The following is a 27,601-nucleotide window of genomic DNA, read 5'->3' as shown; positions in this document are numbered from 1 at the left end:
TTTGTTTGGAAAATCATGGGCTTCAATATTATATAAGGAACATTTTTTCAAAAAAAAATTTTTTAGGTAAAAAAAATATAATTTTGAAAATTTTCAAAAAAAAAATAAGTTCGCGCTCAATGAAATTGTATAAATTATAGGCCTATAAATATTTGAAAATAGCCACGTTGTTCTAAATTTTATGAGGATTACAAATATATAATAATATAAGGAAGTAGATTTGCAAATAAATAAGTTATGGGCAAAAAACAGATTTCAGTACATAGCGTTTAGCTAAGAATGCATAGCCTAACCATAGCTAGGAATCTGGCTGATAATTTACATCAATATCACTACCTACTTCTTCAGGATCATCAACCAGCACTTCAAAACCACTTAAATCTTCTTATAATGCACCACGTATATCACTACTTTTGATTTTTAACACTAAAACAATGATAAACGTAATAAAACACATCAGTCATCGGTCCGAGGGTAACCTAGCTGTTTACAAATACACGCACAGACGCACGTCAGCTGTCTGCTACAATTACGATCGGTATAGAGAACATACAGCGCTGAGACAGACCTCTGGAGAAAGCTTAGAATATTACGGAAAGAACGATACCTAACTCGATCCAGTTCAATCCGATTCAGTCAGTCATAGAGCCTTCGCCGTAAACGATGTCTGCGTGTCGAAAAATCGACAAGTAACACTACACAAAGTGTGCTGCTTGTCGAATTTTCGTCAAGTAACACTGGGAGGGTTAAAGTTTTGGGACCCGTTCATCCCTAATTTGAAGGGTTAGATTATCCCGACCCTCGCCCGAAATTCATTACTTTTTCACGACTTTTCCCGTCCTTTCAAAATCCCCGGATTTATCCCAACTATAAACACCCTGACTGCATTATGTCACATCCTCTTTCACTTTCTTCTCCCCTGTATTACATTTTTTAACCTTTAAAGTTTTTCCAGTCTACGCTTTATTTTTCAATAAAAGAAGTTTAAGGAGTACTGGCCTTGCCTCTGTGATGTTGTTGGTTGTTGGTTTCCGGCCGGCTAGCTTGGTGGGGGAGTGTAGCATCAGTTCAGTGTTTTGTTTTTATCTGTGTTTAGCTGTAAGATTGTAAATATAGCAATGTATTATCAGTTTTTCTTTCCAGCGTTTTATATTTTTCAATTCTTGTTTCATTATGCACTTGATATTTTTATTGTTGTATATGTTGTAAATATTTGTTTCTTCAGCAAGAATTTTTTTTGAGACTGGCCACCTTTTGATGGCCAATTTAGATTAATGTAGCATTAGTACTTCTTCACTTGAGGAGTTTATCCACCTCCAGAAACGTTGTGTAGTTTAAAACAAGACACGTTGGAAAAGTCCAATTAAATAATATAACAAGTTTAAGGATTTAGACAAGAGTAGTAAATGATAAAGCAAATGGACAAACAGGAACGCATGAGGGATACACACTTGTCTTTATTTTAAAGAGTGTTAAAAACAAACAACCGAGAATTGAAATAAAATTACATTACTTTGAGTTTAAACAACTAGGTACATATTCAAATTTTACTGTACAAACAAATTACATAAGCAGATAACATTACGTCAAAATGAAAATGACACCATTTTATTTACAGCCAACACCCTAACTTTGACAGCTATTTAATCTGTGATCCATAACAACATTTACAACATGGAATGGTACAAGTTGATCTATGTTACGTGTTTATATTTACAAATAAAAATACTGCCTACGACTCTAAGTACCAGACGATCTAATTGTAAATTAACACAACAGTTCTGAAGTAGTTTAATTGTCTTTCTTCATACGAGTACTTGTCATTCTGTATATGATGGAGTCACGACCGGGATCCATGCATGCTGTCACCACTGTAAACAAAGGTATTTAGAAAAATTACAAAAAGTAAAATTATCATGGATAAACGTAAATGTGGTAAATCAATATTGGTCACTATGATGTAATCCACTGACTAAAATCCATTATCTGTTATCGGGATTCATTATCAGGGTGTCAAACAGTTACCGTTTATCATCTGTGATCTTTCGCAGAAAGTAATGATCTAGAGAGTGTGTAGCTCTCCTAACAATCTAAAGGTTGCCGGTTCGATCGTGAGCTAAGTCAGAAAACTTTTCTATATTTTCAATCTGGACCTTGCTGTTGGGTGTTAAATAAACAGTCCTGGCTACAGAAACAGCCAGTAGGTATTTTACTCCATTTTAGAGTTACTGTAGGATCTAAAGAATACCTTCACTCTTGTGTCAAAGTACACTAGGGATGGACGGGTCTCAATTTTCGAGAATCAAAAAATCTCATTAGTTCGAGCGAGATTGACTTTTTCAAGACAAGATTATAAAAAAAAAGAACGCCTTCTAGAAGGAAACGCAACATCAACACGCTCCTATATTGCGGGTATTGCAGAGACTTTCTGAAGGAGTTTTTTAACTGTGTACATCTGAAAAATCGGTTTATCTGGTAATTCGTTTATCCATTATGACCCTGGTCCCGTCTGTACTGGATATAATAGGTTTTACTGCACGGTATACTATATCATATCACTAAGAACAGAAATAAAATAACACCGTACAAGCTACTAAAATAATTTTCATTTGTCTCTTATAGACTGTTTTCTTTGTGATACAGTATTTTTAGTTGGGGTGTACATGTTACAGTTTTGGTTTTACATTAAAGATGTATTACTTAAGTTCCTGTAAGCTTTTGTTATTTTTGTAAGCTTTTATGTATCAACCTTTGTAATAAATAATTAGTTATTGTACATAAGTTGTTTTTAGCGAATTTCCCTGTAGGGAAGTAGCTATTACCGTAGGTGGCACAGTAAGACCTAGCCCGGGACCGATTTACTTTTTCATTTTGATGTCCTCAGAGGTCAAAAACGCCAACTGTTCAAAATATTATGTATATATATATTAGGGATGGACGGGATTGAATTTTTAGTTCGGGACGGGACGGGACGGGATTTTTTTCTGTGAATAAAAAGAAAGTACTGTATTGCAGTTACCAAAAAAGACATACAAAATCAATTTTTACCATTTGTGGCACTGATCTATAAAAACCAAAAAATGGGTAACAATTTACAGGTACCTATAGAAACTTGTGACTCGCGGGTCACGGGGTGATCGTCTGTATGACTCACGGTCACGGCGCGATCGTCGTCATGACTCGCGGTCACGGCGCGATCGTCGTCATGACTCGCGGTCACGCCACGATCGTCGGTATGACTCGCGGTCACGGTGCGATCGTCGGTATGACTCCGCGGTCACGGGGTTATCGTCGGTATTACTCCACGGTCACGGCGCGATCGTCGTCATGACTCGCGGTCACGACGCGATCGTCGTCATGACTCGTGGTCACGACGCGATCGTCGGTATGACTCGCGGTCACGGCGCGATTGTCAGCATGACTCGCGGTCACGGCGCGATCGTCGTCATGACTCGCGGTCACGGCGCGATCGTCATCATGACTAACGGTCACGGGGTTATCGTCGGTATGACTCCACGGTCACGGCGCGATCGTCGGTATGACTTGCGGTCACAGCTCGATTGTCAGCATGACTCCGCCATCACGGCATGATCGTCAGTATGACTCCACGGTCACGGCGCGATCGTCGGTAGGACTCCGCGGTCACGGCGCGATCGTCGGTAGGACTCCGCGGTCACGGCGCGATCGTCGGTATGACTCACGGTCACGGCGCGATCGTCGGTATGACTTGCGGTCACAGCTCGATTGTCAGCATGACTCCGCCATCACGGCATGATCGTCAGTATGACTCCACGGTCACGGCGCGATCGTCGGTAGGACTCCGCGGTCACGGCGCGATCGTCGGTAGGACTCCGCGGTCACGGCGCGATCGTCGGTATGACTCACGGTCACGGCGCGATCGTCGGTAGGACTCCGCGGTCACGGCGCGGTCGTCGGTAGGACTCCGCGGTCACGGCGTAATCGTCGAAATGACTTCGTCTCCTGCGTTCGCGGACCTATCGCTCGCAATAACGGCATTATCGGCACTCGCGAAGCGGAAAAATCGCCGACGATCGGACCAAATCCCGTCCCGAAAAATTCCCGAGTCAAATGTAATCCCGTCCCGTTAATCGGGAATATTTTTTTCCCGAAAAATTCCCGAAATTTCGGGACCCGTCCATCCCTAATATATATATTTATATTTGTGTCCGTGAACGTGATAACTTGAGTAATTTTTGTCAGACTTTAATAACATTTGGTTTAAACGTGTAAGGCGGAATAAACTTGAATGAGTTCGCGAACCAGCATGCTCGGGACCATAGGAACAGGGTTTTATGGAGAAAAATTGGTTTTTCTCATTTTTGACCTTCAAAACACAAAATTTCCCAATTTCGCTCTAGACCATTTCAAAAAGTTTAAATAAAAACAAATAATTGAGTATATTAAAGAGTTATTGTACGGTTGTTGGTTACAGATCAAATAAAACCACTCTAAATTTAAAATTCCCATTTTATTCTTATGGAGAATATTTTAAAATATTGTAGTTTGTTAACAGATATATTTTGATAAAAGTTGTAAACATTTATTTATTTTATTCTATGCTATTAATAATTTACAAAAAAAAAAAAACATTATTAGCCTCCTTGTAGTAGCAGAGGTTAAACCAAATGTTATTTAAATAAATTTAATTTAAAATCAATTCAGGCAAATGAAAATTCGCTTAGTCTGCACGTTAACTGCGGTGGTGGTATTTAATAGTACTTTATTCTTATTTATTAACCATTGTGAAACTGCACAAACGAATAATTCCCGATATGAATGAAATCTGGAGTCTCGTCTAGAATTTTGATGAGAAAAAGAATCCAGTCTCGCCCATCCCTAAAGTACACTATGTTCCTATTAATCCTGATTTTCACTATGGCATGGATGCCCTTGTATCCTGGTGATATTTTCTAATAAACTGATGATGCCAACATCGTTATTATAACAAATCACTTCAATTTCAGCCATTACTCACTTGAAGTAGCAATTATGGACATGATGAAAGCAATGGTGAACCACAGAAAGATGTTGAAGAAGACTGGGTAGTTCTCATCATAGACAGGGGCCAGGTTCAGTTTAGCCTACGGGAAAAAGATAAAATTGTTTGTAGCAATTGTAAACATTTAAAAATCATGTTTCTAGCCCTTGAGCTGTTGGACATTATGCATCTATCTTTGTTGAGCTGTGACGGGATTACGTAAGTAATTCAGTCTTGCATGTTAACATTTACTATAATTGCTCTATAGCAAATTATTGTTGGTGAATTTCCCATATCCCATATTTCCCATATATAAGCTATTACCGTAGGTCTCATGGTAAGACCTAGACCCAGGACCGATTTACTTTTACGTACTATTGCGGTAGAGAACGTGTTAAAAAAAATGTGTTCTCACCCGATTTCCAACAGATTTTGAAGAAAAAAAAGATAAAATCATGACAGTTCCTGTTTAAACAAACTTTTCTATCTATTTATCTTTGTAACTTCTAGCTATATCAACTTGGATTTAATCCTTAATAGCTGTTACTGCAATGAGATAGAACGTTAGTAACTTTGTAAAAAAATTACGATTTTGTTCCAGAGAGAGAGAGTAGTTTGAAGCTTTTGGTAGAAAGCAGTACATTTTTCAAATGAAGAATTTATACCTTAGTTTGACTTCAGTAGTCCCATATGTCCAATTAGCCCAGGTGGTTAGGCTATATAAGAATGGATTCAATCCTTCTGTTACTATATGGAAAATAGTGTAGGCCCGTAATAAAAGTCATAATAATAATAAAGGTAATGTTAGCCCGTAGTAAAGTCACAACTTCAGCCAGTTCATAAGACTCAAAAGTATGTCGGGCGAAGCTGACGTGCAACAGCTAGTTTATAACATGAAGTTATTATAGGCTTACTAGTGTAAATTTGTTACTATTCTTGTGATCGATGGAGTAAATTGGTTTTACCTATGTTTCCATGTTGTGTACATGTTACTATGTGGGTTCATCAATGTGAACCCTTTGTGATGCTTTAGCATAAAATGATGACAATAGACTTATATCTGTGTAAGTTATAGTATTACAATTTTATCCGAATTAAAAAACCTCACAAACCATGTCACTGTTGTATCAAAAGTACTTACAGTTACCTCATCAGCAGCTCGTCTGAACCTTCTAGTGTGAGCCGCATCACTGAGCAGTACGAGCACGAGGGTCTGGAAACAAGTTAACATTGAATTGTCTGTCAGTGGCTTCTAGGCCCTTAAAACACATTCTATTAAATACAATTTTAGGTGGGTTGCTAGCCTAGTGGTTAGCGTCTCAGATTTTGGTACAGGAGGGATAAGTTCGATTCCTAGAAAATTCTCACAAAAATATGGGTTTGAATTGAACCACTTTACCCAAAATCTTTCGATCGCAGCAAAACTCGGGATGATTTCCTGCGGTCCCGGCAACGTCTGTGATGATTTCCCCCAATCACAGCAACACCCTTGATCGATCTCTTACAATGTCGGACATCCGTGATCCTATATTCTGATAGAGGCAAAACTCAATATGATTCCCCGCGGTTGCCGCATTGTCCATGATGATTTCTTACGATTGCAGCGACTTCTGTGATTTAATTTCTTACGATTGCGGCAAATCCGTGATCATTTACTATGATCGCAGCTATGTCCGGGATCATTTATTACGGCAACGCCCATGATAATTTATTAAGATCAAGGGCAACATCCGTGATTCGTGATAGTTTCCCGCAGTCGCGATTTTTGATGACGAAAAACCCTGGAAAAAAATCTTAAATTTTGTGTGGTTTTTTTTGGTGATTCCAAAATTCAAATCTTGCCTTGTTCCTTACAAAATTTACTTACAATTCACGATTTCCAGGTTTACTGGACACCTGCTATAGGTAAACATGAATTATAAATATTAAGATTACACAAACGTTTTACAGCTTAAATACAAGTATTAAACACAAGCAATAAAAGTATTTGAATTGTTTGTATTTTGCAACACCATTGGCAGTTGTTGGAGAATTCCCCATATAAGGAATAAGCTATTACCGTAGGTCTCATCTTACGACCTGGACCCAGGACCAATTTACTTTTTCATTTTTATTTCACCAGAGGCCAAAATCATTATCCGTTCATATTCATATATATTATATGTGGGTCCGTTAGCGCGATAACTCGAGCAAAAATTATCTAAATTTGATGAAATTTGGTACAAAGGTATTGTAAACCTACGTTTATTCAAACAAATTCGCGAATCAGCATGATCGGACTATGGGAACAGTGTTTTTTGTTTTTTTTTTTTGGGGGGGGGGGGTTATGGGGTAAATAGGGGTATTTTTGACCCTCAAAAGATCAAATTTCCCAATTTCTCTCAAAACTAGTTTAAAAAGCTTGAACAAAACAAATAATTTAATTTATTTGAATTGAAGTTTTTGTGTACGGTTATTGGTTACAGAAAAGATTTTAAAAATTGTAAAATTAAAATTACCATGTTAATTTTGTGGGGACACTGTTTATTCTTATGAGTAAACTGTTGTAGTTTACTTGTTTATGGATATATTTTGATCAAACTTGGTAAATATTTATTTTAAACAAAGCTATTAATATTTTACCAAAAAACACACTCATACCCTCCTTGTAGCAGCAAACCTAGGTACTTGTTAAACCTGTTATTTAAATAGATTTAAATGTAAATCCAATCAGGCAAATGGAAATTCGCTTAGTCTGCAGTTTTGCTGCGACGGGGGTATTATGTTTTTGTAACAGAATGTCCAAATTCTTGTTTTGATACATTGTAGTATGAGTAGCCTCCGGATTGTGAATAATAGCTAATGATAGTGGTTTAAATACCTTATTCTGGCAATCCAATTGTTGTATTCCACAACCAGTTTCAACCTACTAGGAGGTCATCATAAGGTGCGTACAAGGATGATTACTTCACATGAAGGTCGTCAGGATTAGGTATTTGGTCAGTATTTCAACAGTTTTTTACACTTACACATATACACGAACAAACACATAGCACGCACACACATACGGCCGATAAAATACACTGTCATCATAACCTCCTAGCAAGCAGGTTGAAACTAGTTGTGGAATACAACAATTGGATTGCCAGAATAAGGTATTTAACCACTATCATTAGTTTTGATACAGTCTAATGTCTCTTGCAACACAACATATTTAACAAATAGCTAAGTAATAATGTGCATCTTAGTCTGGAAGCGACATTGGTCGATTATTGTTACTAAGGCACAGTTTTTTAAACCAACAGCAACTGATGTAATCTCCAAATTTTACTACCTTGTTGTTGTAAGCCCGTTCAAAAACTTCCTTAGTCCTGTCAATAGCAGACACAACCATGTTCTTGGCTTCGTTGGCAGCCTCAGAATTGTCACCGTAGATGTCGACAATAGGGTGAAGGCCTCGCAGATTCAACCAGTACAGATCTGGCAAACCGTCAAGTGGAACTCCCTTCTCTTCAACCTAAATAAATACAGGAATTCTTCCTTATTTTGTCTATGATTAGTATCATAGTTTATTAGTTTGCGATAAGTTTTGTTTTCAGCTTGATTATAAGTTTGCATGTTCAACAACAGTAATTGACAACAGAAAAAATTCTCAGTGGCTCAATTGAAGCATTTTAATGATAATTTTGCATAACCAACCAGATCAATTGAGACCCAACTCCATCAGATTGGTCAAAGATCCAGATAATTAAATTTTTCAAGACATATTATATAAGGCACTTATATAAGATGACTTATTACCCACTGATCAATGTGTCACTATAATAGAGAACTTCATTGGGAGTCGAAGTGGAACAAAAACCAGTTTTTACTGAGTATTTTACATATTTATGTCTGTGACCAATCATTAAAAAAGAAGGGCAAATAAAGATTATATTTAAAACTAAAATTGAAAGACCAGAACTTCTTGGGCAGTTGTAAAGAAGGAGTTGGGTCACAATAAACAAAATAATGAGATACTATGGGTGTGTCTATTCCGATACCGATACCAGTAACACCAGCGCAATTGGAAAATTACCGCTATTGCCGCAAATGCGCAAGATGACAACGGCGTTTCCGTGACCACGTGAGATGTAGATGACGTCTACACAGCCGCAGGAGATGTTTATGATTCTACGGTGGAAAACGAGACGATGATGTCTACACTACCAAGGAGATGTTAATGATTTTGCCGCTATTGCGGATGAGCAATGTGTCTACACTGCCGCAGAAGTATCCATGATTTTGCTGCGATCACAGAAGACGATGGATGATGTCTACACGCGCAGAAGATGTTCAATGATTTTTCTGCGATCGCAGACGACAACGATGACAATTCCGTCGCGGGAGTCAATGGTGATGTCTACATGGCCACGCTCACCATTATCCGCGACCGTGAAAGTCAGTGATGATGTTTCCGTAATTGAGGAAGATATTTCGGATTTTGCAGCTATCCCAGAAGACAAAGATGACTACTGGCAATGATCACAATATTACCTTGAGTTTGGCTTGACTGAAAATGTCATTCGAGCACACCTCTATAATATCATTTTCTTTTTGATTTTTGTTAGATCCTCATTTATATTTAATATGGTAGTTTTTTCATGTATTTAGAATGGTTTTAACTTCAACTGGCTAGTTGGAATGCATCATTGCTGCATAAATTTTTTTCTTTACTTGAAATACCCCATTATCTCTAAATTAGGACATAAAGACAGGGGTTGGTGTAGTATAACCACCATTCAGAAAATTTGGTAAAACAATAAAAAAAATGGTATCAGTATTGAGAATCGATAAATTTTGGTATTGACACATCACTTTGAGATACCATATCATATTCAGAGCAGCCTAATAAAATGCCAATCTTTAAAAACTCTAACAAATGATTTTTATTATTATTTTGTTACTTAAGTATTTCAGCAGCAGTAGCTCCGAATAAGAACAAGGCATGGATGCTCATGGTTCATAACTCCAAAAAATAGCTTACCTTGTCCAAAACTGCCCTCCAAGTGCTGATTTGGCTGATAAAACCAGAGTCATCGTCTTCTTCTTCATTCAAGAACTTGACAGTTGGTCTGTTTGCTTTCAAACTGCCTTTGTTGAGGTTGATTTCGCTCTGCAAATCATTTTGCTTTCAAAGAGAAAATTCCAAATATTTGTTTGTGTTAATGTTAAAATCAAAAGAATACTAGCGCTTAGTTCAACAACAGCAAATTCATTCAAGATACGCTAAGGCCCGGTTCACACAAGCAACTTATCTAGCTGACTAGGTCAAATGGAGCCGTTCACACAGACATAGGGCAATGGCGATCGAGCCGCGTTTGAGCTCGGTATCGCAAACCATCGTCAGGCCCCGCTTCCCACCCACGTGTCGTGACTCATCGCAGCTAGCTAGTCACCCACTCCAGCGGCGTAGCAGTACACGTAGCCATATGGGAGCGTTCATGCGAGCGGTCAGTCGTCGCTCAGCAGCTTGCATTCTTCCCTTTGTTCTCATTGTGCGCCAGTGATGGATCCGAGTGGCTTTGATATCGATATTTTCATCGAATCGGTTAAGCAACTACATTGTGTCTTTGGAACACTTGTCTTTTGAAATATCATGATAAAGTTAAGAAGATGGGCGTGGGAGGAAGTTTATTATGTTTTTGTACTCAGACTTCAAATCAAAGAAAAATAAATTTAATAAATTCAAAAAATCCTCGTTGCTATAATACAAAATTATTTTTTGGTTACAATTTAGTATTTAGTTTGGTTTCCGTTATAGTAAAACAGCATTATTGATTGAAAGAAAATTGCATACAACTTATGGTAATTGTATAACAAGTCCAACAATACGAATAAACAAAATATAAATTGACTAGCTGTTGTACCCGTGCTTTGCAACGAGAAGAGGACACAAAATAGAAACATTTTAATCTTTACATCTGTTGCATGTAATAGTTACACATCTGCCAACGCTTTTAGAAACAAAATTCAACTTTTATGGCCTTAATAGAAACGTTTAAGATATGACTTTTAAATCTGGTAGTGGATACCACCATTTTGGTTTTGATTAATTTTAAATCTTTAAAAGCTGATATGAGAAAAACTGACAAAATCTTCGAATAAAACTTTGACATACATGATTTACCTTCATCTCCCTTAATTACATATCTTTCAATTTATTATTGACATTTTAAATTTCAATTTTGAAGTTGCAAAAATACTAATTATTAAATTTAAATGAAATTTTTTTAAAATTTTACTCTTCTTTATATTAAACTAGCTGAACCCGGCAGACGTTGTCTTGCCTTTGACTATTTATAATCCCGCGGGCTTTGCCCCGTTTAACTTCTTAATTTTCAAGATGATCTCGTTCGTATGGCTCAATCACGTCCTGGTTGAAGTTCGTTCGCTACGCTCACTCACCTTTAGGTTGGAGCTAGTTCGCTACGCTCACTCACCTTTAGGTTGGAGCTCTTCACAATAGCAAAACTAAGTCAGCTGTTATAAACTTTAGAAATATTGCTGTGCCTCATCAATATTCAATACTGTCTTTTGAAATATTAAAGAAACTCATGGTGGAAGGAAAAAACATAGGTGTGCTATTCCCGTCACATTCTGACGTCACTCGGATTGCAAACAAAAGATCACCTGATTGTAAATGTCAAATTTATCATGTATTTGTTTTTATTTGATTGTTATTGTTTTTATAATAATAAAAACAATAACAACCAAATCAAAACAAATACATATACTAATTGGACAGTTACAATCACGTATTTTAGTGTTGCTTTAATTAATCAATCTTTCATCAAAGCTGGCTCTTGGGGCCTGTGAATTGCGGAATATTGTCTCCTCTGCGTTATATAATGCGTTCAGTTAACATTTCCAACATGAACGATTTGGTCTGGAACTTGAATCTCATGACCAGATCACCAAAATGTGGCACAAAGTATGCCACAAGAATTTATTTAAAGTAGCCTCCAAATTCATACAAAACATCTATACATTGTAATTTTCATACTGTTTCCATGAAATCATATAAATAACATTATTTTCATAACTTAGACGCTTTTAAAAATCCAAAGCAGAGCCAAAGTTGATACAGCAATGGTTATAGAATCTTTTTTTTTCTATAATCATTGAAATAGTTTTAGAATAAATAATCCATGATAAAAGGTTAGATTAAAATAAACCTACCTCATAGTTATGGAAAATATTATATTTAATTTCTTTGTATCAGCTGTCTGAAATAGTGAAATATACAGTTTAGCAGTTCTTCTTGTTTACATTGAAATGTCAAAGTATATGTAAACATTGTGAGAGTATTCTCATTGCAGCCATGGAGACCAACCAATATTTACTTTTAAAATGTTCACCTCAGAACTGTTAAAGCCAAAGGGGCAAAGCCTACGGTCAGTATCGAAATGTGAATAGTCCTATAATGGTCCTTGGTATGGTAGCTATATTTTTGTAAAATTTAAGCCCAGTTGGTTCAGTAGTTTTTGCACCTATTAGTAACACACATACAGACAGACACCATTAGATTTTTATATAATAGTATAGAAGTATAGATATAGATATAGATAACTGACTGAGAGGTTTCTAAAATAATTTGATATTGGCCTATATCCTCTTAACAATGATGTTTTTTCAACCAAACTTTATATTAGTTTTATTGCTGGTTTGATAGGTGAATTTCATTATTCTAATGAAAATTTAGTTTCAAAAAACTTTGATGATTGTCTAAATCATCTTTATTGTCCAACACATCAGCGTAACAAAAACATCAGCCACTTATCATTGACGCAAAAACTTCAAATATTTACAGAAAAACATTGATGTATCGAAAACATCGTTTATCGATGCACATTCATTTACGTCACACCTGCGATCTAGTCCGTGGACTCCACGCTCGTGTGAACCGGTGTATCGCCGGGTCGCGAGGAATGCTAGTCAATGCAAGTCAGCTAGATAAGTCGCTCGTGTAAACCGGGCCTTATACAAAATTATCTCTCTAGACCAGACACAATAACAGCATAAGACTGCTTGTCTATCCATTCTACTAGACTAAAAAATAGTAGTAACCCAACACCCTAGTACAAGCATGACTACTAAGGTGAAGCACACATAAATGTTTAAGCCTTTATTTAAATTTATGCTCTCATGGATAGTTGATAGTTGCAAGTCGTGGGTGTGTTATGTATGTTATGTTCCTCTTGGTAGCTGACGAATTCATTTCTAGAACTAAAGAGTATTCCACCAAATTTCAGCCAAAAAGATTATTACATACAGCTCTTAAGTCGTCCTCTAAGTTCAACTCCACCAAGCTTTGGTTTTCTCCGTAAGGGTAGCGCTCCAGGATCTTGGATTCAAGGGTAGCCCAGATTTCATCCGATGGTGAATCAGCAACATACGGGAACTTGTGTCCGTCAGTGATCGGTAGTGACGCCACTCCATGAACGGCAATCACCACTACGGACTCGGCAAAGTTAAACGGACTTGTGATGTACACTCCAGGCCAGTCGCTCATCTAAACAATAACATAACTTAGTAGGCCTATTGAAAATGACTGACATGATGATAATGACTCAATGGGAGGGATTGTATTGGAAAGTTAACTTCAAACCCTTTGCCAGTCACAGCCAAAGAGTTACTGTATTCAATTCCATTATATTCTTTATATTATATTTCTTTCTTCTTCTTATAAGCCTAATACAGAAGGGTAAAGGTGTTAAACTGTTCATTAAACACCTAATAAATATAACTATTATTAATAAAGGATTATCAAAATCTGAATGGAAAGACAGTATTAAAATGATTGCAAAAGTGGTGCAAGTGTGTGTTCTCCACAACAGAAATCAGGACAACAACCGCTGAAGCCTGTGGCGAGATTGAAACCCTAGCACATGTGGCTTTTTTCCGTTTGGTGAACTTCTAAGAAACAAAAGACACCACAATATTAGAACTAGAAGTATCATAGAAAAATATATAATACAAAGAGATGTACATTGAAATGTACAAGTACATTGACATTTTATGTTCATTATTTATTTTATTTTATCTAAATCTGTTGACATATCCACTCTCATTATGGTTATGTCTATCACTTGTTTAATTATGGTGTGATCTTCTGGGGAAATTCAGATAGGAGAAAAAAAATTTAAAATGCGAAAGAGAACTATCCCTATTATTTTTGGAATTAAAGGAAAAATCCTGTAGGACTAAGAGTATTTTTTTAATCACAAAATTCTTACTTTTCCCAGTGTATACATATATAGTTTGATTTTGTACATACGTCAAAAGTTATCAAATTTTCCAAATAACTCTGATTTTCACAACTATAACAAAAGACAAAAGAATAGCCTTACATACCCTAGACATAGCACTTCCACCATTGAACATTCTCCATATTACTCTGGTATAAAATTTTAGCCTGCCTAGCACCATAAAGGGTTTGACAGATTTTTAAAGATATAAAACCAGTTTATTCCAATTGTTGTCAGATAAATGCTGCTACAAGATTGGGGACTTTTTTAATTAACTATTAGCATTTCAAATCAATAGTTAGTTGTAATAGTTGTACCATAAGTAATTGTAGGGGAGAAAGTGTGTACATATAGATTATTTATTGCTCTTAATAATTTAGTGCTATAAATATGCCAAATGTATAGTTATGTTTCATTATTGACTTGACACAATTCATGTATACAAATGTACTGTTTGAATAAAGGATTTTTTTTATTCGATTTGATTGTCATTCTCCGACGGTAGCACATGAAGAGTAGACATTTTGTTAAAATGGTATTTGTTCAATTTTGTTCAGATTTTAAAGGACTATAACATGCTAAATTTTTATCAAAATCGTTCAGGCCATTTTTGGGAAAATCCGATTTTACTGTTATTTTATGGAGGTTTTATGGGAAAATTACATAATTTACAATAACTTTTGAACCGTATTTTTACAGAAATGGGATTGGTACCATTTTGTTCGGAATAAAAAGGACTATAACATACTAAATTTTTATCAAAATCGTTCGGGCCATTTTTGGAAAAATCCTATTTTTCCGTTATTTTACATGGGGTTTTATGGGAAAATCCCCATTACAAAAAATTTCTAAAAAATTTAAAAAAAACTATCAAAACTGTTAAGGACTATAACATACTATGTTAAATCAAAACCAGATTTTTTTCTAAAATCCAATTTTCCGTTATTTTATGGGGATTTTTTTATAGGAAAATAACATAATTTACAATAACTTTTGAACCGTAATTTTTACAGAAATGGGATTTGTAGGTACCATTTTGTTCAGAATTTAAAGGGCTACAATATACTAAATTTTATCAAAATCGTTCGGGCCATTTTTGAGAAAATCAGATTTTTCCGGTTTTTTATGGGTTTTTATGGGAAAATCCCCATTAAAAATCAAAATTTCAAAAAAAGTGAAAAAAACGCCTGGAGATACCATGGATTAGAACCTACATACCAAATTTCATCGAAATCGGACCACAGGTGTAGGTGTAGTCCCTAGATCTGTACACATCCAGACACACAGAAATCACTTCGAAAACCACTTTTTTTGGGTCCAGGGGGACCCAAAACGAATATTTCCACTCAAAACTCAAACTCGAAAATTTTGACGAAAACAATACTTTCTCCATATACTATGGTATAGGGGGAGAAAGTAAAAACAAAGGGATAATTCTTGATCCAACAAATCAATATAAAATCAACCTAATGAAGTCATTGTGGAACAAACAAATTTATGAATCTACCTGTGAATATTTCAACAATATTTCAAAAATTGAGGTGGTTGGATTATTTAATGGTTCTAGAGGAACATTATCAAAATCCTTTGTGAGCTTTTGGAAACAATAGGATTTGGACAGATCCTTTTTGAAAATTACCATAGATGAAAGATTGCGATAGGTTATTGTTAAAATCAATTTTTAGCCCCTGAGCTGTGATATTAATTAAAAATAGGTCTACAGCCTAACCTACATACCACCTTAACCTTTGTCTACAGCTCAAACAGTTGAAACTTGAGTTACGGCTGTTTTGGCATTATAATGCCATCGTCAGACGTTGAACATTCAGCTGAAGTAGCGTCGTCACAGTTAAAACACATAACACGAATAACATTTTACAATTAACAAAAACACAACGAATAACAGGTCTATCGCACACGAGGTACGGGTTGACATTGCCGCGATCTGAACTGGATGCCGACTTTGAGACTGCATCCAGTGTGAATTAAAAATTCCCAATTTATTGTTATGGAGAATATTGTATAACTGCCGTTATTTTCACTCTTGTTTATGGATATATTTTGATCAAACTTGGAATTTTTTTATTTTATACAAGCTATTAATATTTTACTAAAAACACACACAGTTAGCCTCCCTGAAGCAGCAAACCTAGGTGCCCGTTAAACCTAATGTCATTAAAATAGATATACTGTATACAAAATATTGAAATAAAATAGCAGTCCGAGAGGCTAGTGTCCCAACACAAATCACGTCATTTTCGGCTCAAAGTGGGATGCTAGCCTCTCGGACGCCAGCTTCCTGGTATAGTCGTAGTCTTAAGTGTATTTATGTGTCGTTGGCAACCTTATTTTTTTAAGACAGATGTGTACTTTTATTAGCCTAATAAATTCTTTTTTGTCATACTGCAGCAAAAACAGCTGTTTTTTTATACATGCGTTTTGGGTCTAAAGTAGCATTTTTACTCCCTAGGGAGTAAAAACATTTCTAGTCCCTAGGGAATAAAAATCAGCTGTTGTGAAGTTGTAAATTTTGGTTGTAACTATTGCATGGATAACAACTATTTATCGTTTGATTTACTAGGTAGGCCTAAGGTTTATCTTTTTGTTGCATTGTTGTCAATAGTTCATATTGATGGCATGATTTAATGTAGCCTAAGGTAACACGATCGTAACAGACAAAAAGATTGAATCACTTACTAAACAGCTGCTTATTTACATCAAGTTAGCAGAATTCAAAACAAGTTGGAAGTTGCTTTGATAGGTTATCTTTAGGCCTACATGAAAAGTATTTTTGTTATCTAGGTTAGTTTGTTAATTAATGAGACATTATTACAATGAAATGAAATGAAATGAAATGAAATGAAAATGTGCTTTATTGTACAATTTAGAACATAAATACATTTTTACACAGACACATAAAAACAATGGTTAATAACCGTCTGTTTTGTTGGCACTAGAGTTGTTCCATTACTTAGATTAGAATAGTAGGCCTATTGAGCACTAAAAAGATTTATTAATATTCCTGAAATAAAGACATAAGAGAAAAGATATAAGAAAGAACGAAATATTATTACATAAGTGATAAAAAAACAAAAACATACTGATCCTAACTTATCTGTAGACGAGTTTCATATACAATTATTTAGGTTAAAAAGTTAAATTCTGTCACTATCTCCCATCTATACTTCCAAGCGTTTTCTAAATAACTAGCTAAAGCTCGCCAATTCCTCCCATTTATAAATTGATGATATTCTATTTCGTTTAAAAAAAGTTTTCCCAGCCACAAATGTCTTATGTGTTTTAAAATCGGACAAAGTGCAATAAAATGATAGACTGTTTCATTTTCATTTAGGTTACATAAAGAACATCTATAATTTTGATTGAGCCAAGGCTTGTAGTTCAGGTTGATAAGCTCTAATCTTGCTTTAAGAATCCACGAAATGGTACGAGTATTGTTGAGTTTGAGGGGACTCTTATCTCCAAGTTCAAGGTCGAGCGTGAGTAACTGGCTGTGATGGACGGAGGTGCGCGCTCGACCAACACACTCCCCCCTCCACCTACAACGTAGCCCCTCCGCTACCGACCTCAACTGTTCGCTAAGCTCCGCTAATCATCATTTTGAAAATTAATATTTATATTAAATTGTTGTCCCAGAAGCTTCCATTCTTTACTCCAAAATACATTCCTTGAAATAATTTGTTTAGCTAAAATTTTGGGCAATCTCCCTGCTGGTAACGTTAAACATTTCAATAAATAATTTAGGTTTACATTCAAAGTATAAAAGTATAACTTTTCACAGCATGTTTCCAAATATAATGCATAATTTGGTGTGTTAAAAGGTAAAGAGAATAATTTTTTGAGAAATATTTTTTGAACAAATTCTATTTGATCGCTTTCTATACATCCCCACACCTGAGCTCCGTAGCAGATTGTAGCTCTCACTACCGCTTCGAAACAACACATTTTAGATATACTGTATACAAAATATTGAAATAAAATAGCAGTCCGAGAGGCTAGTGTCCCAACACAAATCACGTCATTTTCGGCTCAAAGTGGGATGCTAGCCTCTCGGACGCCAGCTTCCTGGTATAGTCGTAGTCTTAAGTGTATTTATGTGTCGTTGGCAACCTTATTTTTTTAAGACAGATGTGTACTTTTATTAGCCTAATAAATTCTTTTTTGTCATACTGCAGCAAAAACAGCTGTTTTTTTATACATGCGTTTTGGGTCTAAAGTAGCATTTTTACTCCCTAGGGAGTAAAAACATTTCTAGTCCCTAGGGAATAAAAATCAGCTGTTGTGAAGTTGTAAATTTTGGTTGTAACTATTGCATGGATAACAACTATTTATCGTTTGATTTACTAGGTAGGCCTAAGGTTTATCTTTTTGTTGCATTGTTGTCAATAGTTCATATTGATGGCATGATTTAATGTAGCCTAAGGTAACACGATCGTAACAGACAAAAAGATTGAATCACTTACTAAACAGCTGCTTATTTACATCAAGTTAGCAGAATTCAAAACAAGTTGGAAGTTGCTTTGATAGGTTATCTTTAGGCCTACATGAAAAGTATTTTTGTTATCTAGGTTAGTTTGTTAATTAATGAGACATTATTACAAAACATATAGTTAAAAGTCACACGTGAAAGAGTTTCTTTTCAACCCCCGCTCATTTTCCGACCTCGGCTTCACCTCGATCATAAAACTTAAGCTCGGGTCGAAAAGTCACTTTACGCCCTAGTGATTAAATACTATTCTCTAAGACTTGGCATATTTTGAAGTAAGTATTTTAATCTGATTATGAATGCAAGATGGGTGGGATGGATGGAATGTAGACCTACTTCATTATCCAAACCTTACCGCATTACACAAAAGCTTAGTTCAGATTAATAGCCCCAACTCACCGGGTAGGTGGTAAAGCCAAGACTAGTAGACAATATATCCTTGACAATATAAGAGTCACATTCTGCGTGTCCTCGGAATTCCAGATTTGGAGATTTACTGACAATTATCACTTCCCCATCTCCGAAAACTGTACAGAAAAAATATACAAGTTTAGAAATATCATTTTTGCGCCTCACACAATGATCCAGGTACAAAATCAAACCAATATCAAGTACAATCCAATTTATGTAACATATAGAGGTGTTTCATCAAATACAATATTCATAGATTTAAAAAATATTACAACTTTATAAATTTTTTAATAAAATACATTTTTTTATTAATGGTCAATGGTTGTACATTCTAATTACTACTGCAATAGATTTCTGTTCTTAAGATTACTCTTATAAACACTCCTCCACTGGTTGAAAAAATCTTAGAAATTTCAATAGGCTAACAAGTTCAGGAGGTCCTATCTAAAATCACTAAGAATATAATTTTGTTGGTACTGACGTGGCTGGACTTATTTAATCTAGGCCTATAAAATAAAATATTACCAACTAGTACAGTATTATTGATAAAGAAGTTATTTGGCTGAATTGATAACTGTATTTTCGTAATAGTCAAAACCAGAAATTTTGAATCTCAAAACCCAAACGCAAAACTTTTTAGTTGCCTGGTCAAGGATAAAATGTTTACAGGACTGTACCATCAAAACTGAAAGAAATTGACTCCTGACTTTGACATAACATGAATATTTTTGTATACACTAAACTTATACACTATCAGAATTTTTTATAACTACAATTACTAAAATATATTAAACTACTTAATCTGATATTTAAATATGAGTATAAGATCAATTCAAACAATTAATAGTCAATATTTATTTGTGTTTGGTAAAATATCAATACAAAACAGTATTGTACTTATTGTCCCAGTATTAGTATTTATAATACCCATTGCAGTTCAGAATACAGTAGAACCCCACTAATCCGAACGCGGCTAGTCTGACTCCTTGCTTAATTCGACCATACCATCGCCTATGCCAGTGGTCTCCAACCCAAGGGCCTCATTAAAAAATTTTAAGGGAAAGGCCGTCATCTTTTCAGTGTAGAAAGGTAGCAACATAGACAAAAATAATATAATATAGACCGTCAGCTGCGCTGCGGTTACCAGTTCTGCCGCACACCACTTGGAGTGCCATGTAGTTACGGTAGGTATGTGTAACTACACAGCAATCCCAGCGGTGTGCGTCAGAACCTATGGTAACCGCAGCACGTCTGACAGTCTATATTTAATTCTTTTTGTCTATGGTAGCACCCCCTCCAAATAATCCACGTAGAGCTAGTTTTCTAATTAAGAGCTCAGCGATGAAGTTCACGGTTGTGAACAACACTGTTTTGACACACATCACTATGTAGGCTAGTACTAATTATCTTGTTTATATTGTTTCCAAAAACTTTACGAACAAAACTTTTAAACGGATTTGGATAAGGTTTGCATTTATAAACTGGAAGTAAAGCGAATAGGGATTTAAAATCTTGCAGCTGCCCGCTACAAGAATTTACTTTCATTCTTAACCCATTTATATATATAATTATTTTAATTTTTTCGACAAAATATTATATTCCTTGAATGATTTGATAATTACACAGTACATGCAGGTATGATTTTTTTAGTAGAATAACATCTTTTTAACAAAAAAAAATCCTAATTATATATAAAAATACTATACACCCGCATATGTAACTCACTCACTCACTCACTGGTGATACAAATGTTTACCCACTTCTAGAATAGCTAGAGATCTGAAATCTGGCACAATTAAAGGTCTTGGTCCCAAACCCTCAGGAAAATTCTTAAAAGGTGCATTTTTCTTATTTAAACCCCCCAAAATTTAGAATTTCCCCCCATATTATTCTTATAGGAAATAACATTGAAAGTTGTCACTTTTGTATGCTCATTTGAACCATCCAAAAAATCCAAAATTGGGGACATCTAAAAACGACAAAACAGGTTCTTTTTAAACGGCTATAACTCAAAAACGGTAAGAGCTAGACAAGATTTGAAACAATGCCGTTAGTCAGGAATTAAATTTTCTAAAAGATCCTTTAAGGCGTTTTCCGAAAATCACACCACTTCAACTCTAAAATATGCCCTTCTTTCAAAAATTGTTAATTTTCTATCAAACTTTTAATGGTTTTTGCTATTTATTCCTAACTAAGTTATTTGTTTTTACAAATATTATTAATGCTTTGTGTTTGCCTTAGTTTACTTTAAATTTTACACTTTACATGTTTTTTTGTAACTTTACTCCTTGATCCCTAAAACCTAAGTTTAATGTCAAAATTTGAAGGTTTCCCATGTTATTCTTATGGAGAATAACATTGAAATTTAAAGACTTTGGTATGATCGTCTTAATAGTTTAGAAACGTGCTATGTTATTTAAACTAGTTATATTCATTACCGGTATGCATTTATAGCATCTCAAAAGCATTTGGCATTCCTACCTTCAATTTATAAACAAACTAGCTTTCCGAGTCTCGATACAATTTTTGTTACACCCAAATGTACATTTACAAGTATATTATAGTCGAGCTGAAGTAATCTCAGCCTGAGCATTATTGAAACTCTTCTCAACAATGTCTAACTCTTCATCAGTTTGTAAGCTGTTTATCAAACATAAATACTGTGCTTTCAGTTTTTCTTTCTTTTCATCCAAAGACTCGATTTCCTGTTCACAGGTTACATTTACTTGCTCATCATAGTCATGTTCTGATGTAATTAAAAAATTTCCCTTATTTTGTTCAGTGCCGGTACTAGGATAATCACAAATCAATTCAGTATCACTAGAACAAATAATTTCATTTGTGTCACCGATTGTCTCCTCAAACGAAACAATCTGATCAGCAAAATCTTTGTCGTCAATCATTTTACACTCATCTTCACATTCATCGTCATTTGACACCCCAAGGGTTCTGGTATTCAAAGATTGTCTGATGTTATAAAGATCTTGTTTTGTTAAAAGATGAATTCGTCCAAGTGAGGATTCTGTTGTGGATTCCCTTACTTTATTTAAAATCTCATCAAATGGAACATTATTCGCAATATCCTTTGCGATAAATTTCCTCTCTTTTTCAGTCAAGCTTAAATAGCAAATGTTATTGTCATGCCCTATGTGTGTACTAACAAATTTAACTTTACACAATCCGTCTTCAGCTTCTATTACCTTAATGCTAGAGGGACATGTACCGTTTATCTTTTTACTTTCCTTAGGTCTTTTCTTTCCATTAGCATTAGGAACATAATAACCAGTACGATGGCATTTAAAAAATTGCCTTTTTGTATTATCAGCTCCTCTATAGATACCAGCTCTTTTTGGATATGTAACACATGTGTCCTTTTCCACCTCTTCTTTCCACTTATCAAACACAATGCGTGTTGGGAATGTAAATTCACTGACATTGATCCATATGTTGTGTGTAGTTTCAATATGTTTGGTAAAATCCTCGTTCACTGAGGTCGAGAATTCACATAATGGGCATTTCCAGGTTGGCCAAGTCTTTTCCCTTGGTAAGGTACAATGCGCCTCATGTTCGTGGCGTCTCAAATTTTTTTTGAACTTAAATTTTTTGTCACACAAGTTACAATGATGTTCTAGACTGACTTCATTCATTGTACCTAAGATCTTTTTTTCTTTGTACATGCAATTTTTATATAGGCCCTATTATTTTATATATATATATAAGTTTAAGCTGTCTGATATTTATTCTGTATTTACTTCATCATTTCCTCACCAAACTAAAGTCTATTGCTTCTGGCCTCAGACAGAAACCACGCTATAAAAAGGTTTCAAGACATTAACCTTAAAATCTGTATTGAGACTATGTACCCTCATAAAACTAGAAAAAAATAAAGGTTTTTTAAAGCTTTGTTTGAAGACTTTCTTTAGGGGATACTACTAACAGATTATTTAAATAAATTTGTACCTATGAAGCTTAACAAAATAGGCCTAAAACTAAGACAATCTGTTTTAAATTCAGAGCTTCAAAATTGAAAATCAACTTAACCAATTTAGACTAGAGCTAATTACCATTATAATGGTAAAACTATTCAGTAAAACTCTCACAATAATAACACAGTGTGCTTCAAAAATATTTTCGGTACACAATACACACAGGCACAGTGCTGTGTGTAGCCTATGTTATCAAAGATTGTAGGTGTGTTGCTAGCCTGGTGGTGAGTGTCTCGGACTTTGGTGCTGGAGAACAGGGTTCGATTCCAGGCACATTCGTAACACATAACTTATGGACCGCTTTCTCTAAAAGCATTAATTGAGTTACGCTGTAACTTATCTCTCCTCTAAAAGTACCCAATATTGTCGACATCAAGGAAAATAAAGACAACAACAATGAGAGACTTGAATAAGTATGCTAGGTAATGAAATAACTTGGGAGCAAAAACCAGAACACTGAACTTAAAACAAGTTAGTTTTTGTGGAAAGTACGCTACCGGTACTTATGCTCCTATCACAATAAAGGACCTGTAGTCATCCACCGAAGTGGTCAGGACAGTACTGGAGAGTATATGGCAATGTCGGTGGTTGCGACTAGACCCAACTAGGCCTATATTAACTTAGGTAGCCTACCTAATGATTTTTTTCCCAATTTAGCCGCCGCTTATCGTTTGATTCATGACGAAACGAGGAAAGTCCTACAAACATATTTATGATAACCCAACCTAACATAACCGCCGCAGCGCGCTGTATAAGCGTGGCCTCCTGATAATACCAAAGTAGGCTAAGCTATTTTATTAGGCCTACCTATTTTGATGGGATTTTTTTAATTCCTTTTTTGGCATTAGCCAATATATTTTAAGTTAAAATTAGGTAACCCGAGTGGTGTCTTCGGTCGGTGAGTCCGATGACGTATTTACTTAAATTTTAGTGTGTAAATATTGAGGTGCAGATCAACGTTCCTAAGACATTGAAATGATTGAGAATTGAGTAAACCTACCGTATTTTTTGTCTCTGCAGAAAGATTTTCACACTAACTTATTGTTTACAAGAGAAAATCTAGTTTCTAGTGATATATAAATTAGGTCGGCCTAACATAGGCTGCTATAGGCCTACTTACGTTGCCTATGGTCACCCTATTATGCATAGGCCTAATTACCCAATTAAGTGACAACTATTCTGGTGGGTTTTGTTAGGTAGCCTACCCAAGTAACCTAAGTTAAGTTAGGCCTAACCTTGACCTAGGCCTGGCACTAGGATGATGACACAGGATTGTTTTAGTGGTTTAAAATTAAACAAGTTAATCGGCTGAACAATTACTTATTGATTGAGCTCAAGTTATGATTGTGAAATCAAGCCCTCCATTATCGAAGAGCAAAGTAATTCAAATGGCCCTGTCCTCTTTAGGCCTAGTATACATTCTACAATGTTGCCTTTATGGTTTTGACGTTTGTTTGGTGATAGAACTTAAATAGGATTTAAACTTTAAAAAGCAAACGTAGGCTCAAGTGAAATGATTTAAACAATTTCTTAGATGGACCTATCCATTTGCAAACTAGGCCTAGGCCCAGGCCCATAGGAAAGATAAGCTATAAAGTAGATAAGTTAAACTGTATCTTACCTCCAACTGAAAATAACACATTAAGAATTACAACCAACTTCATAGCTATATTAATCAAGGGTACACAGTCTCAAATATGTGGTGGATTTTAAGGTAAAATTATAGTGATTAGGGAAGTTTATCCTGAATAAGTCACCAACTAACAGGCTAGCTAAGCTAAGGAAGGCAGAAGACAATTACAATTTCAATGGGTCGGGGCGGGGTGTGGGAGGAGAAGAAGTGGTCAGCTGATATGTCATGTGATTTCACTGATTTGCCATGGATACGGGTAACGGTCGCGATGGGGGGAGGACTCGTAGTAGGACGATGACGTCATTAATTAGTTCAAATTTGCTCCACAAGCGGCGCGCCAGACGGACCCGGGATGAAGATGATGACGTCACCGTTTCTCGCGACTCGCGAGCGGAGAGAGCAGGCGTAATCAAATTCGTCTGCTACTTGATTTGTCAACTGTTGAGTTAGGTTAAGAAGCATTAATTTACTTGCAATAAGGTTTTTTGTAATAATCAGGCCTACAGTTTGATTAATTAAGTTAAGTGGATGTTAGAACGTCAGTTTAACTCTTGAGAGTAATTAAGTGAACATAATTTATCGATGTAAATTAATTTAATAAGTTAAGTTAGCTCTTAAACTCAAGTAAGTTAGAGTTAGGCCTTAAAACTATTTTAACTGTGGGTGTGGGACATTTACATTAGTGAAGATATGACACTGTGACAAAACACCCTTAAATTTTAAATGATGTATGCATAACTTAGGGCCTAACGATTTCATTTCAATAACATCCAGTCAGTAACTTTAGTTGGTTACACTTAGAGCTATCCCAATTAATTTTGATAACTACTTGGCTGTAACCAGTAAAATAAAAATACCCCCGCCGCAGCAAACCTGACGCCTAAGCGAATTTCCATTTGGCTGAATTGATTTTCAATTGATCTATTTAAATAACATTAGGTTTAACGAGTACCTAGGTTTGCCGCTACAAGGAAACTAATAAAGTGTGTGTTTTAAGTAAAATAATTATTGCTTAGTATAAAATGAATATACTGTATTTGCCAAGTTTGATCAAAAGATATCCATAAAGAAGCAAACTACAACATTTTACAATATTCTCCATAAGAATAACATGGGAATTTTAAATTTACCATTTTTTTTGTTTTCTCCGTAACCAATAACCGTACAAAAACACTTTGATATACTGAATTGTTTGTTTTTTTTAAGCTCTTTAAGAAGGTTTAGAGAAAAATTGGGAAATTTTGTGTTTTGAGGGTCAAAAGTGAGAAAAACCAATTTTTACCCCATAAAACCCTGTTCCCATGGTCCGATCATGCTGGATCGCGAACTCATTCAAGTTTATCCCGCCTTACACCTTCAAACCAAATTTCATCAAAATCGGATAAAAATTACTCAAGTTATCGTGTTCACGGACACATATATATATATATATATATATATACATGTATAAAAATTTAAACGAGTGGTGTTTTTGGCCTCTGGGGACATCAAAATGAAAAAGTAAATCGGTCCCGGGCCTAAGTCTTACCATGAGACCTACGGTAATAGCTACTTCCCTATAGGGAAATTCGCTAAAACTAGGTTAACATTAAAAAACAAGCTCGAAGCCTTTGAATTAAGGCTATCTAACTTAGGCCTAGCTTAATCATTTGAGTTGTTAACAAATCAGTCGATAGATAAATCTAAAAACCTTGCCTTCTTGGTCAGAATTGATCTGAAACTAAGATGCCAGATATAGTCTGTGGAAATACTGTAAGTTAGCATCTAATGTTCTAATAAAAAGCAAGCCTCGACTTGAAAACTAGGTTTGCTTTTATAGCAGTGAAAACCAGTTGAGCGTAGCAATCATGTTTCATGGTTTTTAATGAAACAATAAATATAAAAAAATGTTTATGGATATAATACAAAATACAAATGTTCCCACACACTGCACTGCTATCCTTTACTACTTCCTTCAGCTCTTCCTACGTCGTGGACCTGTTTCCCTTCCTTCCCATGGCATTTTAGGATAGCCGATTCATTAATCTTAATGCCACAAACGGTTCCCACACTCAGCACCTTTACTACTTCCTTCACCACTTCCTACGTCGTGGACCTTCTCCCTTCCTTCCATGACCTTAATGTAACTGCCACAAACGGTTCCCACTCTGCACTGCTAGCCTTCACTACTTCCTACCTCGTGGACCTAATTCCCTCTTCCCTCCCTTCCCATAGCATTTTAGGATTGCCGATACATTAGTCTAACCAGGGCAGCGTTAAGGGTCAGTGAAATTCTGGTCAAACCCAAAAGCAGCGCCCCCTTTTTTCCTAGTGCGGGCGGGCGGTGGTTGGGGGGCACCCCTAAACCTCCGGTGCCCCTGGGCATATGCACAGTCTGCCCGTATATAAAAGCAGGCCTGAATCTAACTGACACAAAGGGTTCCCACACTCTGCACTACAATAGGTTGGTGTGTTGCTACAGAAAATAAAATGAGTGTTTTTTATTCAAATCTTGAACGCTTAATATGAAATAAACAAATTTGTCAAAACAAAAAAGTAAATCGGTTGGTGGTCTAGGTCTTATCAAGAGACCTGCGGTAACAGCTTATTCCCCATTTGGAAAATTCACTAAAATTAGGTGTAATGGCGGAGGCCGTATTAAATAAAAATAAGTAGTTTTTTAAACGATAAATACTTACCTTATACCATTGTCTATTGGATAATAGTCAAAGCTTATACCTAAATATTGAGAACTAACAGTACCTAAAATGTGCTGTGGTCAGGGAAATTAACAGAATTCCGTCAGGGAATTCTGTTAAT

At 35.6% G+C, this 27,601-nt stretch overlaps 1 protein-coding gene across 2 annotated transcripts; it reads right to left on the bottom strand.

Moving 5' to 3' along the window:
• Nucleotides 1-1,437: 1,437 nt before the first annotated feature.
• On the bottom strand, nt 1,438-24,959 carry LOC128991011 (ATPase H(+)-transporting accessory protein 2-like). 2 transcript variants are annotated; one of them, XM_054413711.1, is made up of 8 exons: nt 24,791-24,959; nt 19,172-19,299; nt 13,293-13,532; nt 10,005-10,133; nt 8,313-8,495; nt 6,141-6,212; nt 4,997-5,102; nt 1,438-1,871 (listed from the first exon to the last, which is right to left on the bottom strand). In XM_054413711.1, the coding sequence occupies exons 1-8, from the start codon at nt 24,831-24,833 to the stop codon at nt 1,792-1,794; spliced, it is 981 nt and encodes a 326-aa protein (XP_054269686.1). In that variant the 5' UTR covers nt 24,834-24,959; the 3' UTR covers nt 1,438-1,791. The 2 variants fall into 2 exon arrangements, with proteins under 2 accessions (XP_054269686.1, XP_054269687.1); XM_054413712.1 differs by having other exon boundaries at nt 6,147-6,212.
• Nucleotides 24,960-27,601: the final 2,642 nt, after the last annotated feature.

The sequence above is a fragment of the Macrosteles quadrilineatus genome, unplaced genomic scaffold, assembly GCF_028750875.1.
Source record: "Macrosteles quadrilineatus isolate MER2022 unplaced genomic scaffold, UCM_ALF_1.0 Scaffold_3__2_contigs__length_128488019, whole genome shotgun sequence".
Lineage (NCBI taxonomy): Eukaryota > Metazoa > Arthropoda > Insecta > Hemiptera > Cicadellidae > Macrosteles > Macrosteles quadrilineatus.
Note: the sequence above shows the minus strand (reverse complement) of the source record. Positions and strands in the feature narration are given on the sequence as shown.

What these genes read in the sequence shown, in the direction of transcription:
- LOC128991011 (XM_054413711.1), bottom strand. Translation starts at nt 24,833, where the DNA reads ATGAAGTTGGTTGTAATTCTTAATGTGTTATTTTCAGTTGGAG. An exon ending in TGTGTTATTTTCAGTTGGAG is followed by an intron (nt 19,300 to 24,790) that starts GTAAGATACAGT and finishes TTTTCTGTACAG; the next exon opens with TTTTCGGAGATGGGGAAGTG. An exon ending in GTCCATAATTGCTACTTCAA is followed by an intron (nt 1,872 to 4,996) that starts GTGAGTAATGGC and finishes CTTTGTTTACAG; the next exon opens with TGGTGACAGCATGCATGGAT.